Source organism: Puntigrus tetrazona, chromosome 4 (assembly GCF_018831695.1).
Source record: "Puntigrus tetrazona isolate hp1 chromosome 4, ASM1883169v1, whole genome shotgun sequence".
Classification (NCBI taxonomy): Eukaryota; Metazoa; Chordata; class Actinopteri; order Cypriniformes; family Cyprinidae; genus Puntigrus; species Puntigrus tetrazona.
The window spans coordinates 21,030,292-21,045,274 of record NC_056702.1 but is presented as its reverse complement, the minus strand read 5'-3'; the positions used below and the strand labels follow the sequence as shown (position 1 = coordinate 21,045,274).

Genomic DNA, 14,983 nt, shown 5'->3' with positions numbered 1-14,983 from the left:
AGCCCCAGACAACCTAGCTCCTAGGGTTATTCAGGCACTCAAACCCCTCCACCACGTTAAGGTGGCGATCCCAATATTATTTTGACACAAAATTAGTTATAGTTTCAGGGTGTAAAAAGCTTGGTCTTGAGTGCTTGAACTTTGGTGGAGAGGTTGTGTCCATTGCAGGAATTCAAAGGTGTATCGAAGCTCCTTCAGATAACTTATATATTAGCCCAATCAGCAATGCAACACCATTAGTTACATTACCAAGCCCTTCTAGTGCTATAACTCCTTCAAGAACTTCTCCAACGTCCGCAGGTTCATCTTCGCATCCTTTACATCCTTCACATCTGATGACAGAAACGCCCCTCACCATCTCTTGTGGTAATGTGTTTACCTGACAATCTACAACAGTTTTCTGGAGTCATGATGGTTGTTCACGAGTGCCGGCAGGCAGTGATGCAACTAAGATGCATTAAGGGCCATTTTTTTTTCATTAAGAACTACTCTTTGGAAACAACAGAAGATACTTGCATGTTTCCCAGAAGACAAATGAAGTACAATCTACCATACCAATTTACGCCCAGGTTTTTAATGCACTGTGTTCCCTTTATTAAGTCCATAAACTCCATGAACAGTTCAAGCTTTACCAAGACTGGGTAATAAAGTGGGACAGTAATCCCAAACAGAGCACCAAATCTAACTTTTTCCCACATTTTGCTGTAATTTTCGTGTAATATATTATGTTCTAGTTCATCTGAGGTTTTATTTTCCACATTTTAAGACCTGCCAAGCACCAGGGGTCTCCTTCTCTATAGATGTAATCCAAAAAGTGTATGCACACACAAATACTGAATACAAAACCACACACACAACAAAACCTGCGCAAAAATCTCTTTTATACATCCCAGTCAGGAAAAGATTATGTGTTCGAGCATTCCCACCCCATCTCCTCCAGAAATCACTGTGAATTGAGCTTGTGAAGTCTAGTTTTACTATCATAGCCTCATCTGCACATAATTTCCATGCATATTCTCATCCAATCCTTGTTTAACACCATGAAAGATGAAAGACAGTGAGGGGATATTGAGGGGAAATCCTTCACCAGCTACATCATGGCAAAAGACAATGTGCATATTAAAAAAGTTTTTACCCTTTAAGTGAGAACAGGAAGAAAAATTATTAGACAAAAAACTAATACAAAACAAAATGATTCCGTTACACATTTTGCAAATCATTTGCTTTTCGTGAATAAATACAGTCTACAAATGCACTTTTTGGGGTAAGATTGCCTTTAATTTTATCTCGAAACCTTGGTATATAACTCATTTACAGCAATAAACAAAAATGACCTATTTTCGTCATTTTATGGTTATGAGTACTCAAAATTAGACAATGAGACTTTAGACTTTTTTAGTTTCACAGAGGGGTCACACATATAACCAAATATTGACATTGATATTGTTTTCTTTCAGTTAGGACTGGTTTTGTGTTTATTGTTGGAACTGATTTATCGTATTGAAAGAAAACAAGCTGCCGAAAAAGCATTTTAAAGACATATGACTTGATATCATCATCATCATCTCACTGTCACTGATTTATGATGCAGCTCAAAGCATTATGGGTAGAATCTCTTGTGAATCTATTCTGATTCTTTAACACAGTTTCACTGATGAATAATCATAATAAACCCAAAAGCCAGGGTAGAGGGGCTGTGTGAATGTGGTCTGGACTGTGTGGATGAGGCTCGTTGTGTCAGAGATGCTGTAGAAGGACAGAATTCCTGCGCTCTCATCCACAAACACTCCTACTCTACGACTGGAAGCTACAGGGAGGTCAGTCTCTATCTTATTGTGGATGAATGAGAATCTGAAGGGACAGCAGTACAGACTCCAGGACTGATCATTATGTCCAAACCAACTATTATAATCCTCTTCCTTCCTTCTGATGCTCTTATATGACACCGATATATACACACCATACATCCCGTTCCACTCGACCTCCCAGTAACAGCGTCCGCTCACACTCTCTTTACCCAACACCTGAAGCCAAAAACCAAATCTGTCTGGATGATCAGGGTACGGCTGTTCTGTGTGAATATTAGTAATCACTCTGTTCCTCTTAGACAGATAAAGCCGTTTGTGTGCTGTATTTGGATCCAGAGTGATATGATGGGAATCTGATGGAGATAAAAATGCATCAAAATCGTAAATTATGAATCTATTTGGTTTGTTTTTTATAATGTATCTGCACTCCTCATGGTCTCAGTAGCATGTCAATATGTGCAAATCATTTACGTGGTCAATTATAACACTTCTATACATCTTCTTTTCTTTTACTTTCTAGATTTTTCAGCTTGTTTTCTCAGTGGCTTACATTGTAGGAAGTCGTTCCTGGTCCTGGGAACCACGTCGGTGAATGTGACTGTGGAAATCGACAGATGTTAACAGTATTATTGTTATGTCATGGGAAAAAGATTCTGCTCCAAGACATGTGGTTTTCTACGGGATATTAAATAATTGGAGAACTCGTTTCTGAGATGAGCAGATCTTTCAAATCTTCAGCACTTTACCTCTTTCTGAGTTTTACCTCTGTTTCTGAGCTCCTTTTTCCAGAAATCCTCCAGTTTGCCTCTCAGCTGACTGAGAGATTCTCTAATGCTATCAAAAGAGAAGAGAGAACCGAAGAGAATGTTGGGTACTTCTGTAGATTCAGGTGGTGCTGAGAGACACTGAACGCTCTAGAGAAAACAGAAATAAAATAAAGAAATAGTAGTTACATATTTTAATTATGACAGATATTTGACAGGGAGGCAATCATGTGGCAACTACAATTACTTACTTAACTACCGTTCAGCATACTACCACTACCTCTAGAAGCACTAGTAGATGACTTTTACCAGCAGTTGTGAGGAATGCCATTTGCTTAAAAATCACTGAAGGATAACCACCGAAGTTAGAGCATGATCAGTACAATGCAAAGTCCGGTTTGTTCCTGTGAACTGGTTCTTTTAGGACAGTTCGGCTCATTGAACCGGTTCCAAAAACTGATCCGTTGGTTTCTGACATGAACAAGCATTTATGTCACCTTGAATAATAACCCATCCCTGGTTGTCGTCGCCTATCAATGAAGCAATATATTATCCGCGATAATATCTAATTTATAGATATTATCTGACGCAATAGATTCCACCTATGATACTACGACAACACATGTGGACAAATGCGGAAGTGGTAGCTATCTATTGTGCGAGTGCATCTCGGGTTATCATGGATCACGATTACACTTTGCAAATTATGGAAAATCCTGAATCCTGAAAAAAGTAAACGAAAACCAACTGACACAAGAAGGTATCGGAACAAACACTGAAATAAAACTAGAATCAGCATGGCGTTTCCGAAATGGAGAGGGCTTCACAAAACCTTACTAAAGAGTAAAGAGACTTCACCCTCACAAACAATGCTCCATGCTCCATGCTCCGTCATTGAGCCTTGCCTCTGTTTTGAAAATGCAACCTCTAGCTGCGAAAACTTACATATTGTGCCTTTAACTCAAATATTTAATTTAATAACAACAATTATGTAATGTATTCTGTTGTTGTTGATTTCATTAATAGTAATAGGTTGGCAGTAACTTTCGATCAGTCAAAAGTTACTGCCAACCTAATACTATTAAGATGGACAGATGGAAAGACAGCAGCTTTGAGGGATTTCTTCAAGTTTCTTTGACTTGTCTTGGACCGTTTCTTGTTGGAGTGGATCTACAGTGATTGCTGTGGCGACCTAAGCGAATCGAACCAATGGGGAAAACGCACCTGGTTCTGAAACAAACGCTCAGGTGTGATAGCACCCTTAGATAAGTAATACAGTGTATTCCTAAATCAGTAAAACTGCAAATATTGTCTTAAACAAAGTCTGATAAAGCAAACTGTAATTTGTGGCCCTCCGCATTTTATGTAGTTTAAATGCAGTCTGCTCAGCCTCTGAGTGCTCCGGGTCTAACATCAGCTGACAGAATTCCTGAAAACATTCTACTTTCATTATATATATATATATATATATATATATATATATATATATATATATATATATATATATATATATATATATATATATATATATATTCTCTGTGAGTCTCCTATCACAGCAGGATCTTGCTCAATTCTAGTATGATCCCGTTTGTCTAGATTTGTTGTTACCTGAAGCAAATGGATATGATCCTGTGTTTGTAAAAGCTTCTCCAGCTTAGCGTCTCTCCTCCTCAGATCATTGATCTCTTGCTCCAGTCGTTCCAGTTGTTCTTCAGCTCGACTCACTGCAGCCTTTTCCTGATCTCTTATCATCTGTGTGAACTCAGAGCGTCTTTTCTCAATGGAGCTGATGAGCTCAGTGAAGATCCTCTCGCTGTCCTCCACCGCTGTCTGCGCAGAATCCTGTTAGACACATCACAATCACACAGTGAGCTACAGCAGGACTGAAAGTCGAGAGTTTGAATTTGTGTTCTCCATACTGACCTTATGAGACTTCATAGCGTCTTTCAGCTGCTGAAGATCTTTCTCCCTCTGCTGGATTCTCTGCTGGAACCTTCTCCGTGTCTCCTTCAGCTGCTTCTGAAAAACAAAGCAATAACACTGTTATACTGTCATGAATGCAATTTTTTTTTGTTTTGTTTTGGAAGTCTCCTCGAACTCAACCACTAAACTGTCTCTCGTCCTCGGTGTCTGCTTATTGAGGTTAGACTGCCATCTAGTGATCATTCATAGTACTTCACAGATTACAACACAATCCAAGAATGAATGAAGCAATCCTGGAATTTCCTAATCCGACAGCTTTATAAAAGAACCGTAGTGCATTTTTGTGTTTGTACCTGTTTCTCCATCCACTGTGTGGCAGCTGATACAGTGTTGTGTTTTTTATGTTCATACATCGTACAAATCACACATATAAACTGTTGATCAGTTTTACAAAAAAACTCCAGAAGCTTGTCGTGTTGACAGCAGATCTTCTCATGCAGCTGTCCAGTGGCATCAATCACTTTGTGGCACTTATGCGAGTGAAATTCCTCATGATGGTCGAAATGAGTTTGACAATACGATTCCAGACACATCAGGCAGGACTTGACGGCTTTGTGTTTTCTTTCAGCACAGACGTCACACTGCACGTCTCCAGGTTCGGCGTAAGAGTGAGCGGAACGTTTCTTCAGTTTTTCCACCGCTTTAGCCAGCAAGTTGTTTTTAGATAAAGCAGGTATTGGAATGAAGGTCTGTCTGCACTGAGGGCAGCTGTAGGCTCTCATCTGATCCTGCTGATCCCAGCAATCTGTTATACATCCCATACAGAAACTGTGTCCACAGGGAATGGTCACTGGATCCTTCAGGACATCCAGACACACCAGACACATGAAATCCTCTTGAGAAAATCGGGCTTCTGCCATTTTACTGCACGAAGACAAGTAGCGTAAACACACAACGGCTCAGTCACACTTGAGTTTTAGCTTGCCTCAGCCAGGGAGTTTCCTGCTTCTGAGGGCAGGATGGGTGTGTCTGTAAAGTCTCAAATTACAACATGCATGCTAGATTTAGCCAGTTTCAAACACTCTAAGAATACAAGCTACAGAGGACAGCCTTCTGCAAGGCTGAAAACTTCATTTAATGAAAATGTTTAATTTATTCATTTCAATGACAAACTGATGATTATTTTCTACATACATGGTTGTAAAGTCTTCTACATACATGGTTGTGAAGCTCTTTCTCTATATCCTTGTGTCTACCCTTAAGAAAATGTTTCCGCCTGCAGATGTTTATCCACCTTGTCCTTTTCTTGCTTCTCAGTGTCCAATAGGATGGTTCATTGCAATCCCTTTCGTTTGTTTACTTACATACTAAGCCATGTGACACAATATCACATACACATGTGATGACACAGTTATTGGTGATGAATGGTCACTTATATATATAATTGAACTGCAGTCAATTTTTAACTGCAAATGTCATGCAAATTACCGTTTGTGTATTTTGGTTTATGGCATGTGGTTTATAACTCTATATTGCCACTGTATTGTTTTTGCTTTATGTCAACAACAAAAATATTTAAAAAAAAGTTTAGTTTATGAATAAATCAATTGTTTAAATAATTCTGTTCAATCTCAGTGACTCACTTTTTAACAGTGACGGCCTCCTTTTAAAGTTTTTCTTATTATTTACATCATTTTAAATAACGGTATTCAACATTTTATGTTTTTTATATACAAAAAGGATTTAAATGCATTTGTAACCCCAGGACAAATGTTCTGCACTAAATAATACATCATGCCACTTCAGATGCAGCTGTGTGCACAATTTTAGGAAAAATGGCTAAAATGCCCTGATAAGAGTTAATTTCAGCTTATTGAAAAAGCTTATTTTCAACACAGAATATGAAAAATGTCAGCTGTTTATTGAAGTCCTCAAGACATTAGCACAATAATAACACTCCGAAAAACATAGTTTAATTATTGTTAGCGATGCAATCCAAGAATAATCTCTCTATTTTCTGTCAATATAACTTCTCTTTAAGAATATCAGAATGTCAGGAGGATGGTAGAGCAAAATGTCTTCCTCATCATCAATTTTAGGCTCCCAAATAGAGATGAAGATTGTTTGATATCCTGAAGTTGTGTAGATGTGTAGTGTAGCTGCTGTTCATGTTCTCAGGTAGGCAAAACAATTGATGGCAACTAGAACAACTGGTTTCTAAAGTTAGTGTAAGCAACTGACGAAGGTAAGATGGCTGTAAAAGGTCTTTTGAGGTCATATACAAAAAAGCATTCATACAATCATCTTTGTGTGGTGTAACACTCCACCCTTATGAACAGTTCATTTGACTATAAGGTGACTTTTAATGTGGGTGGAGTTGTAAAGACTAAGTAACTTGATTCCATGTAAGCGAAATGAAAGTAAAGTTCTTTCAATAACCGGAATCTAAACGCCTGTATGTTTTGTGGTAAGGTCTAAAATTTTGCTTAAGATATGGTGGTAAAAACTGGGTTGCCATTTGTATTTCAGCAATTGAATGGGATTTCTAGACTGATGTTTGTATTTTTGCATATTCTTAAACGTACAGACAAAGGTTACCTGAACTGTGGAAATGACAATGAGTGATTTCATTTGATTTATTCATGTTTGATTTATATATTTTTGCAATAATGCGTTAAAATCTATTCAAATAAAGGCATCATGTAAATTGTTGGATATTACGAAATTGTGTAGATGCTGTTCATTTTATGACATAAACAAAACAATTGAATGTAACAAGAACAACTGGTTTCTCAAGTTAGTGCAAGCAACGGACAAATGGTTTACAAACAACCCAGAATTCAACGAAGCCGTTCATGTTCTTCTTAAATGCAAATGGAGCACAACCTTCAACACAATAAGACTCAAGAGGTCCTCCAAGAATGTAGAGGTCTGAAAACAAAGTCTGCTTGATTTAAATGAGTCAATCTTATAAGCGTCACCAAAAATTCCCTTAATTTGCTCTTATTGAAAAGTATCAGAATTAGTATGGCTAGTAGAAATGTATGATTTTAGCTTCCAAAATATTTTTTCTGCTTAAAAATATAACCTTTAGTACTGAAAAGGCAATTAAATCCATTTTATTACGCTTTACAGAATTTACTTCCACAAATCTGGTGGTTCAAATTTGACGTTTCACATCCAGAAACTGCAGAAAAAGCAGTAGATCACTGATACATGATGTCCATCTGCTGTTTCCACTTTTGTTGTCGTATACATCAGATGTTGTGAGCGTGATGTCTGAGGCCGAGACTAAAAAGATGTAACGAGGGTATATAAAGCTCTTTTAACTTTTTGTTTCCATGTTTAGGCGTGAAATTGTTTAAACAATTTGAGGAAGAAAGGTCACTGCATCTAAATTGAATCCCAGTGAGGACAGAATGGAGGAGAACTCCAAATCTAAAACAAGTCCTTGCAGAAAAACAGAAGAGTCTGGTGCTGATCAGATGCCAAGAAGAGTGTCTTCAGACTTCAGCTGTGTGTCTGTGAAGTCTAAACACTCCATACAGTTGTCCATACCTCGTTTATCTAATGAAGCTATGACTTCTGAAATCAGGTAACAAATGCAGATGCTTTTATTACAAATTACTTGCAGTGCTTTAAAGACATACGGATGTAAACTAGTGCTTGGAACAATTGACTGAATAACAAACTGCAGGCAGTGCTAAACCATAATTTTGTTTGTTTGTTTGTCATTATCAGCAGGAAAAAGAGAAAAATTGAAGCATCTCCTGGACCCAGCGACGTGTCTGCGAAGAGCGATGACTCTATGAAGTTCAATTTTTCTGCACTCAGTGGTGCAACCATGACCTCTGATACTTTGTTAGTATAAACATCTCCATGTTGACTAAAGATAGTGTGGCTTTGATAGAAACAACAAAACTTTTGAATTTTACACACACCATATTCAAAAAACATGAATGATTTGTAGTTTCTTTACCTTTTTTTTTCTGATAAAAGTACAAAGAAAATATTTCTCACGACTTCACTTACCAAGATAATTCTATACTGCAAACACACAATAGAATTATATGCCTGTAATTTGTCTTATTTAAAAAATGTAAAAATCTTGCAGATATTAAATTCAGAATTTGTTTATATTTACATTGAGTTGGACCGCAAAGACTCTGGGAAACCTTTCTTTTTGCTTTTGTCAGTGAAATGAAATTTCTATATAATTTAAGGGTTACTCCGCCCTAAAATTTTAATTTTGTTATTCCAAACCCACAAAAGCTTTGTTCATCTTCGGAACACAATTTAAGATATTTTTGATAACAACAGGGAAGATTGAGACTGTCCCATTGACCACTGAATATCGACCACTGTCAAGGTCCAGAAAAGTGTGAAAGACATTGTCTGAATGCTTCATCTGCCATCAGTGGTTCAACCATAATATTATGAAGCTACAAGAATATTTTTTGTACAGGAGGAAAACAAATACTGACTTTATTCAGAGATTCGGAATTGTAATGTCACATAGCACCATTTTGGAATGTACGCACATTACGTATGCAGTTCTGCGTTAGGTGTAACAACGTAATTGTCATAATTTGACATTCAATGGGACAGTAACAAACCTCACAGTTTTCATCAAAAATCTTAAATTGGGTTTTAAAGATACACAAAGCTTTTACATGTTTGAAATAACATGGGGTTATGTGATTTAATGACAAATTAAATTGTCATTCTGGGGTGGAGTAATCCTTTAACAAATCAGATTCTTGTTCCTTATTGCATTTCGCAAAATTTCCCAATTATTCTGTATCTAGAGTTGATATATTTAAGAGATGTATTATTAATTTTATTATATAGACAAAATTTTATTGCATTTGTCATAAATATTTTTTTTTCTCAGCAGTGGGTTGGAATACTCCCTGACTAACAAAAAAAACCAAAACGTAAAGTCAGCCAACCAAAAGCTTGAAGAGAAAGATATTGTTTTTCAAAAAGTCAAAGTTCTGCACAAAAACAGCATGAAGAACAAGTATGAGAGATTATTTGAGGGAATTGAACTACAAGAGACTCAAACCCTATTGAACAGTATCTACACACAGCTCTACATTTTAGAGGGAGAAAGTGAAGGGGTCAATAAAGAACATGAGGTTTTACAGATGGAGAACACAACTAGAGCACAACACTTAAAAGACACTCCAATCTACTGCAATGACATCTTCAAAGCCTTACCTAAACCAGGATGTGAGGAGAAGGACCAGATCAAGACTGTTCTTACTAAAGGAATCGCTGGAATTGGAAAAACTGTCTCTGTGCAGAAGTTCATTCTGGACTGGGCAGAGGGAAAAGCCAATCAGGATGTAGACTTCATGTTTGTGCTTCCATTTCGAGAGCTGAACTTGATTAAAGATCACCAGTACAATCTTCACAGACTTCTGCTGGACTTTAATCCTGAACTTCAAGATCTGGACTCAAAGATTTATGAGGAGTGTAAAGTTGTGTTCATCTTTGATGGTTTGGATGAAAACAAAATTGAACTGTTCTTGGACAGTGAGACAGTTTCTGATGTGACTGAGACTTCATCATTGGGTTTGTTGATTTCAAACCTCCTGAAAGGAGATCTGCTTCACTCTGCTCTCATCTGGATCACCACCAGACCAGCAGCAGCCAATCAGATGCCCTCCAAATACATAAACCGTGTGACAGAAATTCAGGGATTCAATGAGCCTCAGAAGGAGGAATATTTCAGGAAGAGAATCAGTGATAGGAATCAAGCCAGCAGAATCATCTCCCATATCAGAAAATCAAGAAGCCTTCACATCATGTGCCACATCCCCGTCTTCTGCTGGATCTCATCCACTGTGCTTCAGAAGCTCCTGGAAGAAGATCTGAGTGAAGACATCCCTCAAACTCTCACTGAAATGTACATTCACTTCCTGCTGATTCAGATCAATAGGAGGAATCAGAAGTTTGAAGAGAAAGATACAGAGAAACTTTTGCATTCCAACATAGAAGTGATTGTGAAACTTGCCGAACTGGCCTTCAAACAGCTGATGAAGGGCAATGTGATGTTCTATGAGGAGGACCTGATTGAGAGTGGCATAGATGTCACTGACGCGTCAGTGTATTCTGGGATTTGCACTGAGATCTTTAAGGAGGAAAGTGTGATTCATCAGAGGAAAGTCTACTGCTTTATTCATCTGAGCTTTCAAGAGTTTCTGGCTGCTTTCTATGTGTTTTACTATTATATAATAAAAACGACAACACATTGCAATATTTGGATCAAGTACATAATCTCCATAGGGACACTGTACATAAAGCCCTTCAGAGAGAGGATGGACAGCTGGATCTGTTTTTGCGATTCCTGCTGGGTATCTCACTGGAGTCTAATCAGAGACTCTTAAAGAATCTACTTACATACACAGTAAACAGTTCAGAAAGCATCAATAAAACCTCACAGTACATTAAAAATAGAATAAAGTCTGGCAAATGTCTTCCAACTGAAAGATCCATCAATTTGTTCCTCTGTCTGCTGGAGATGAAAGATCAGACGCTTTACAAAGAGATTCAAGATTTTCTGAAACACTCAGACAAACACTCAGAGAAACTCACTCCCGCTCAGTGTTCATCAATCACCTGCATGCTTCAGATCTCAGAGGAGGTGCTGGATGAGCTGGACCTGAAGAAATACAACACATCAGAGGAGGGCAGAAGAAGACTGATACCAGCTGTGAACAACTGCAGAAAAGTTCTGTAAGTACCTTTTATTCTTATGAGATTGTTCAAAAAAAAAAAAAAAAAAAATATTAAGATGAATTAGATCAACACTGAGTTGTTAACCTTTTTATTTTAGGTGCACATCAAAATTCTCAATTGGACTGTCTGCAGCAAAAATTCAATGTTGTATATTAAATATATAGTTCTTGCTCTACCATTCAATCATTTGCCAAGAATTTATCTTTTAAACACTTATCACATTTTACTAACCACCAGATGCCACTCAAAGCTTTGCAACTTTTCTCAAAACAGCCAAAAGAAAGTCTGCTTTATGAGCCTTCACTCCCTCATCAATAATGCAAAAGATTCAATCGCATAAGACATTTCCGCTGACACAAACTTAATGAACACTCATAATGTCTCTTTTTTTTTTTTAAGGCATACACTAACACATACAAACTCTGTTTAAGACACAAGATGACTACAGAGGAAGCAATCATGTGATTTTTAAAGCACTCTGCACCAATCAGGTCATAGCATCAATCAGGAGCCAATCATACAATATGTATTTGTTTCTTTCAGTCTTGCTGAATGCAATCTCACTGTTCAGAGCTGTGAAATTGTGGTCTCAGCTCTACACTCATTCAAATCTCCTCTAAGAGAGCTGGACCTGAGTAACAACGATCTGCAAGACACAGGAGTGAAGATGCTTTGGGATGGACTAAAGAGTACCAACTGTAAACTGGAGATATTGCGGTGTGTAAGCATAGAACTACAAAATAATAATTATGCATTTGATTCTGACATAGTTATAGTATTTGATAGATCTTGAATTAGTTATAAGTGAATTTAATTAGTTGAATTAGACTTTTTAAGGGGAGACACTACAGGCAGAAACCCAGATTTTTCATGCACCTGCCAAAATTGAGATTTGGGGCTTTTTGGTTTTCCTTAAAATATTTGTACTGACTAGTGGAAAGAAAACATCCAAAAGACACTGTTAAGTGTTTGTTCAATAGCTCTTTTTCTGTTTTGCATCAATAGATTTTAATTACAATACATATTTTTAAAGGCTGTTTTCTCAAAATGAGGTTTCTCTCCTACACAGAGCCATATATCTCCACTTTAGTAATTTCACACACCAGACTTTACATTTTTATACCTGTGTATATCTCAAAGTTTTTTTACAGAGGGTTTTGTATAATTTACTTGATAATATACAATGTTTATGTTTATGTTTTATTACTAATTTGCATACATTGTTCCAGAAATGTATGCAAATTAGCTTGTAATACAACAAATGTTTGCAATTATCAGTGTAATCAATCTGTTCACCTACAGTTCCTCGCCTTAATTGTGTTTATAATCATTTGTTAAAATATTTGTTAAAATCATTTGTTAAAATTGTGTTAAATTATCTCAAATGCTAAAGAAAAATGTTTATATTTTGGGTATATTGGTTGAAAATGACAGTGATAATACCAATATTAATTCTAAAATGTTTAAGCTGTTAAAATCTTGTGGTCTTTTACACTTGAATAGCCATATTCGTCATCCATAAACTTAAAATACTACCCAGGAGCTTGATCAATCAATCCATTTCCTTTCTCTTTGTAGATTATCTGGTTGTATGGTGACAGAGGTTGGATGTTGTTATCTAGCTTCAGCTCTGACATCAACTTCACACCTGAAAGAGTTGGATTTGAGCTACAATTACCCAGGAGATATAGGAATCAAGCTGCTCTCTGACAAACTGAAGGATCCACACTGCGCGTTGGAAAAACTCAAGTATGGCATAGTTCTGACAAAAAAAAAAATCCTCCTATAATTCTAGGCTAAAATTTGTAGTCTTACTGGTACACATTTTTATTTGTATTTAAAATTATTTTTTATTTATATTTTATTAATTTTATTTGATTTTGTGATAAATTCGATATTAATGTCTAGTATGTTTTATTTTAATGATCTCCTTTTCACTAATATGAATATAATGACATAGCCATTTAAGTAATAATCAGCATCGGTATCAGTATCATTAATGAAAACATTGTAGCTTAAAGGGATAGTTCACCCATAGTCTTTTACTCACCTTGGAAAGGGGGGTGAATAAAGGCCTCCTGTAGCTAAACCATGCGTTTTTGTAAGATAAATATCCATATTTCAAACATAATAAACACTTTTCTCTCACTTCTGCCTACTGTTGAATCCGTAAGGCTAATTTTCATTTTTGGGGTGAACTATCCCTTTAAAGTATTGGTATCAAAAGTTTGGTATAGCCCCTGCCTATTAAAATATTAACTTTCAAAGATTTGGAGAATGTATGTTAAACTGAGACGAATGTAATATACTGGCATTGTTTATTTTTTCCAGTGTGGACCATAATGAAGAATTCAGAATCACCCCAGGACTGCAAAAATGTAAGTTTGTTTTCAGTTTCCATTTTTTTTGTACTCAGTTTTTCCAGGTTTTGATGTCTTTTTTGTCTTCAGATTTTTGCGATCTCACACTGGATCCAAACACAGCACACACAAGCCTCTTGATGTCTGAGAGCAGAACAGTGACGCATGTCAAAGAGGAGCAACCCTATCCCGATCATCCAGAGAGGTTCGAGCACTACGAGCAGGTTATGTGTAAAGAGATTCTGACCGGACGCTGTTACTGGGAGACTGAATTCAACGGCAATGGTCATGTTGCTGTTACATATAAAAAAGTCAGCAGAAAAGAAGGGATTGATTGTCTGTTTGGTCTCAATGAACATTCCTGGTGTCTTTTCTGGATTAACCGAGGCAATGTTTGTACCGCCTGGCACGATAATAAGAACACTGATGTATCCGAATTTGTCCCTACCCTGTCTAAAAGAGTAGGAGCATATCTGGATTGGCCGGCTGGGACTCTGTCCTTCTACTGCATCTCTGACACACACACACTCACACACTTCACACCACATTCACCAGCCACTATATGCTGGATTCAGGCTTTATCCTAGAGCCACTATGTGCTGGATTCAGGCTTTATCCTAGAGCCTCGGTTTCTCTGTGTCAGGTCGAAAAACCTCGGGTAAGAAATAATCTAGAGCTTGATTCACTCTAGATAGTATCATGTATCATGACATCTATAGGGCTTTACAGCTGAATTGAATTTTATTAATGAGAATCTTTAAACAGTTATAGAACACAACTGCATCAACAACAAAGTGTGTTTTGATTTTATTTAAATCCGCTTTAAATATTTCGAGCTTTATAATGTGCATTATGAACCAATTTTTTGTTAGTACTGCAATGATTAAATCTCAAATGATGCAAAACCTATTGCCATTATTTTGGATGCTCCCGTTGGTTTTTATTGAGAAGGTATGTCGAACATCCTAATGAAATGAACGGGAAAGGCTGTGAATAACATATTTCTTGTTTAAATGTTGTGTAAGTTGAAGTATTGTTAAAGATATTTTATCAGTCACTTAAAAAAATATAATTTGCTGTTCATTATACGCCTGGTAACAACATTTGTGAACAAAGCTGTAATCTGTTAATTTGTAATTGGTTAATGAGCAAATTTGAATTGCTTGTATCATTTCTGTGACTACTTGACTATTGTTTCCACAAAGCAATAAATGCTTTCCAAAGATTTTACATAAAAAATATTTTTTTATGACAACTCTCACTCATAACAATAATACTTTGGTAACAGCAGAATGCTTATCGCTAACACTTCTGATATCACAACAGAGTCTTTTGGCTTTCATAAAATATAGAAAATCAAACAGTTTTTAAAAGAGATTTT

At 36.7% G+C, this 14,983-nt stretch overlaps 3 protein-coding genes across 4 annotated transcripts in view; 2 read left to right on the top strand and 1 right to left on the bottom strand.

Annotated features, from left to right (window-relative positions):
* Positions 1–14,983, top strand: part of LOC122342952 (NACHT, LRR and PYD domains-containing protein 3-like) — a 924,523-nt gene that overhangs the window by 447,627 nt on the left and 461,913 nt on the right. The gene's annotated exons all lie outside the window — the stretch shown is intronic.
* On the bottom strand, positions 1,257–5,495 carry LOC122343014 (tripartite motif-containing protein 16-like protein). 2 transcript variants are annotated; one of them, XM_043237284.1, is made up of 6 exons: positions 4,849–5,495; positions 4,496–4,588; positions 4,181–4,414; positions 2,572–2,722; positions 2,359–2,406; positions 1,257–2,161 (listed from the first exon to the last, which is right to left on the bottom strand). In XM_043237284.1, the coding sequence occupies exons 1-6, from the start codon at positions 5,413–5,415 to the stop codon at positions 1,638–1,640; spliced, it is 1,617 nt and encodes a 538-aa protein (XP_043093219.1). In that variant the 5' UTR covers positions 5,416–5,495; the 3' UTR covers positions 1,257–1,637. The 2 variants fall into 2 exon arrangements, with proteins under 2 accessions (XP_043093219.1, XP_043093218.1); XM_043237283.1 differs by having other exon boundaries at positions 4,496–4,591; positions 4,849–5,494.
* Positions 6,876–14,832, top strand: LOC122342968 (NLR family CARD domain-containing protein 3-like). Its single transcript, XM_043237209.1, is given in 10 exon segments — positions 6,876–6,962; positions 7,845–8,090; positions 8,237–8,356; positions 9,390–10,728; positions 10,731–11,239; positions 11,786–11,959; positions 12,821–12,991; positions 13,574–13,620; positions 13,693–14,121; positions 14,124–14,832. Coding segments are annotated over 9 exon segments (3,135 nt in total). The 5' UTR covers positions 6,876–6,962; positions 7,845–7,914; the 3' UTR covers positions 14,294–14,832.

What these genes read in the sequence shown, in the direction of transcription:
- LOC122343014 (XM_043237283.1), bottom strand. Translation starts at nt 5,415, where the DNA reads ATGGCAGAAGCCCGATTTTCTCAAGAGGATTTCATGTGTCTGGTGTGT. An exon ending in ACGCTATGAAGTCTCATAAG is followed by an intron (nt 4,415 to 4,495) that starts GTCAGTATGGAG and finishes TGTGTCTAACAG; the next exon opens with GATTCTGCGCAGACAGCGGT. An exon ending in ATCATATCCATTTGCTTCAG is followed by an intron (nt 2,723 to 4,180) that starts GTAACAACAAAT and finishes TGTTTTCTCTAG; the next exon opens with AGCGTTCAGTGTCTCTCAGC.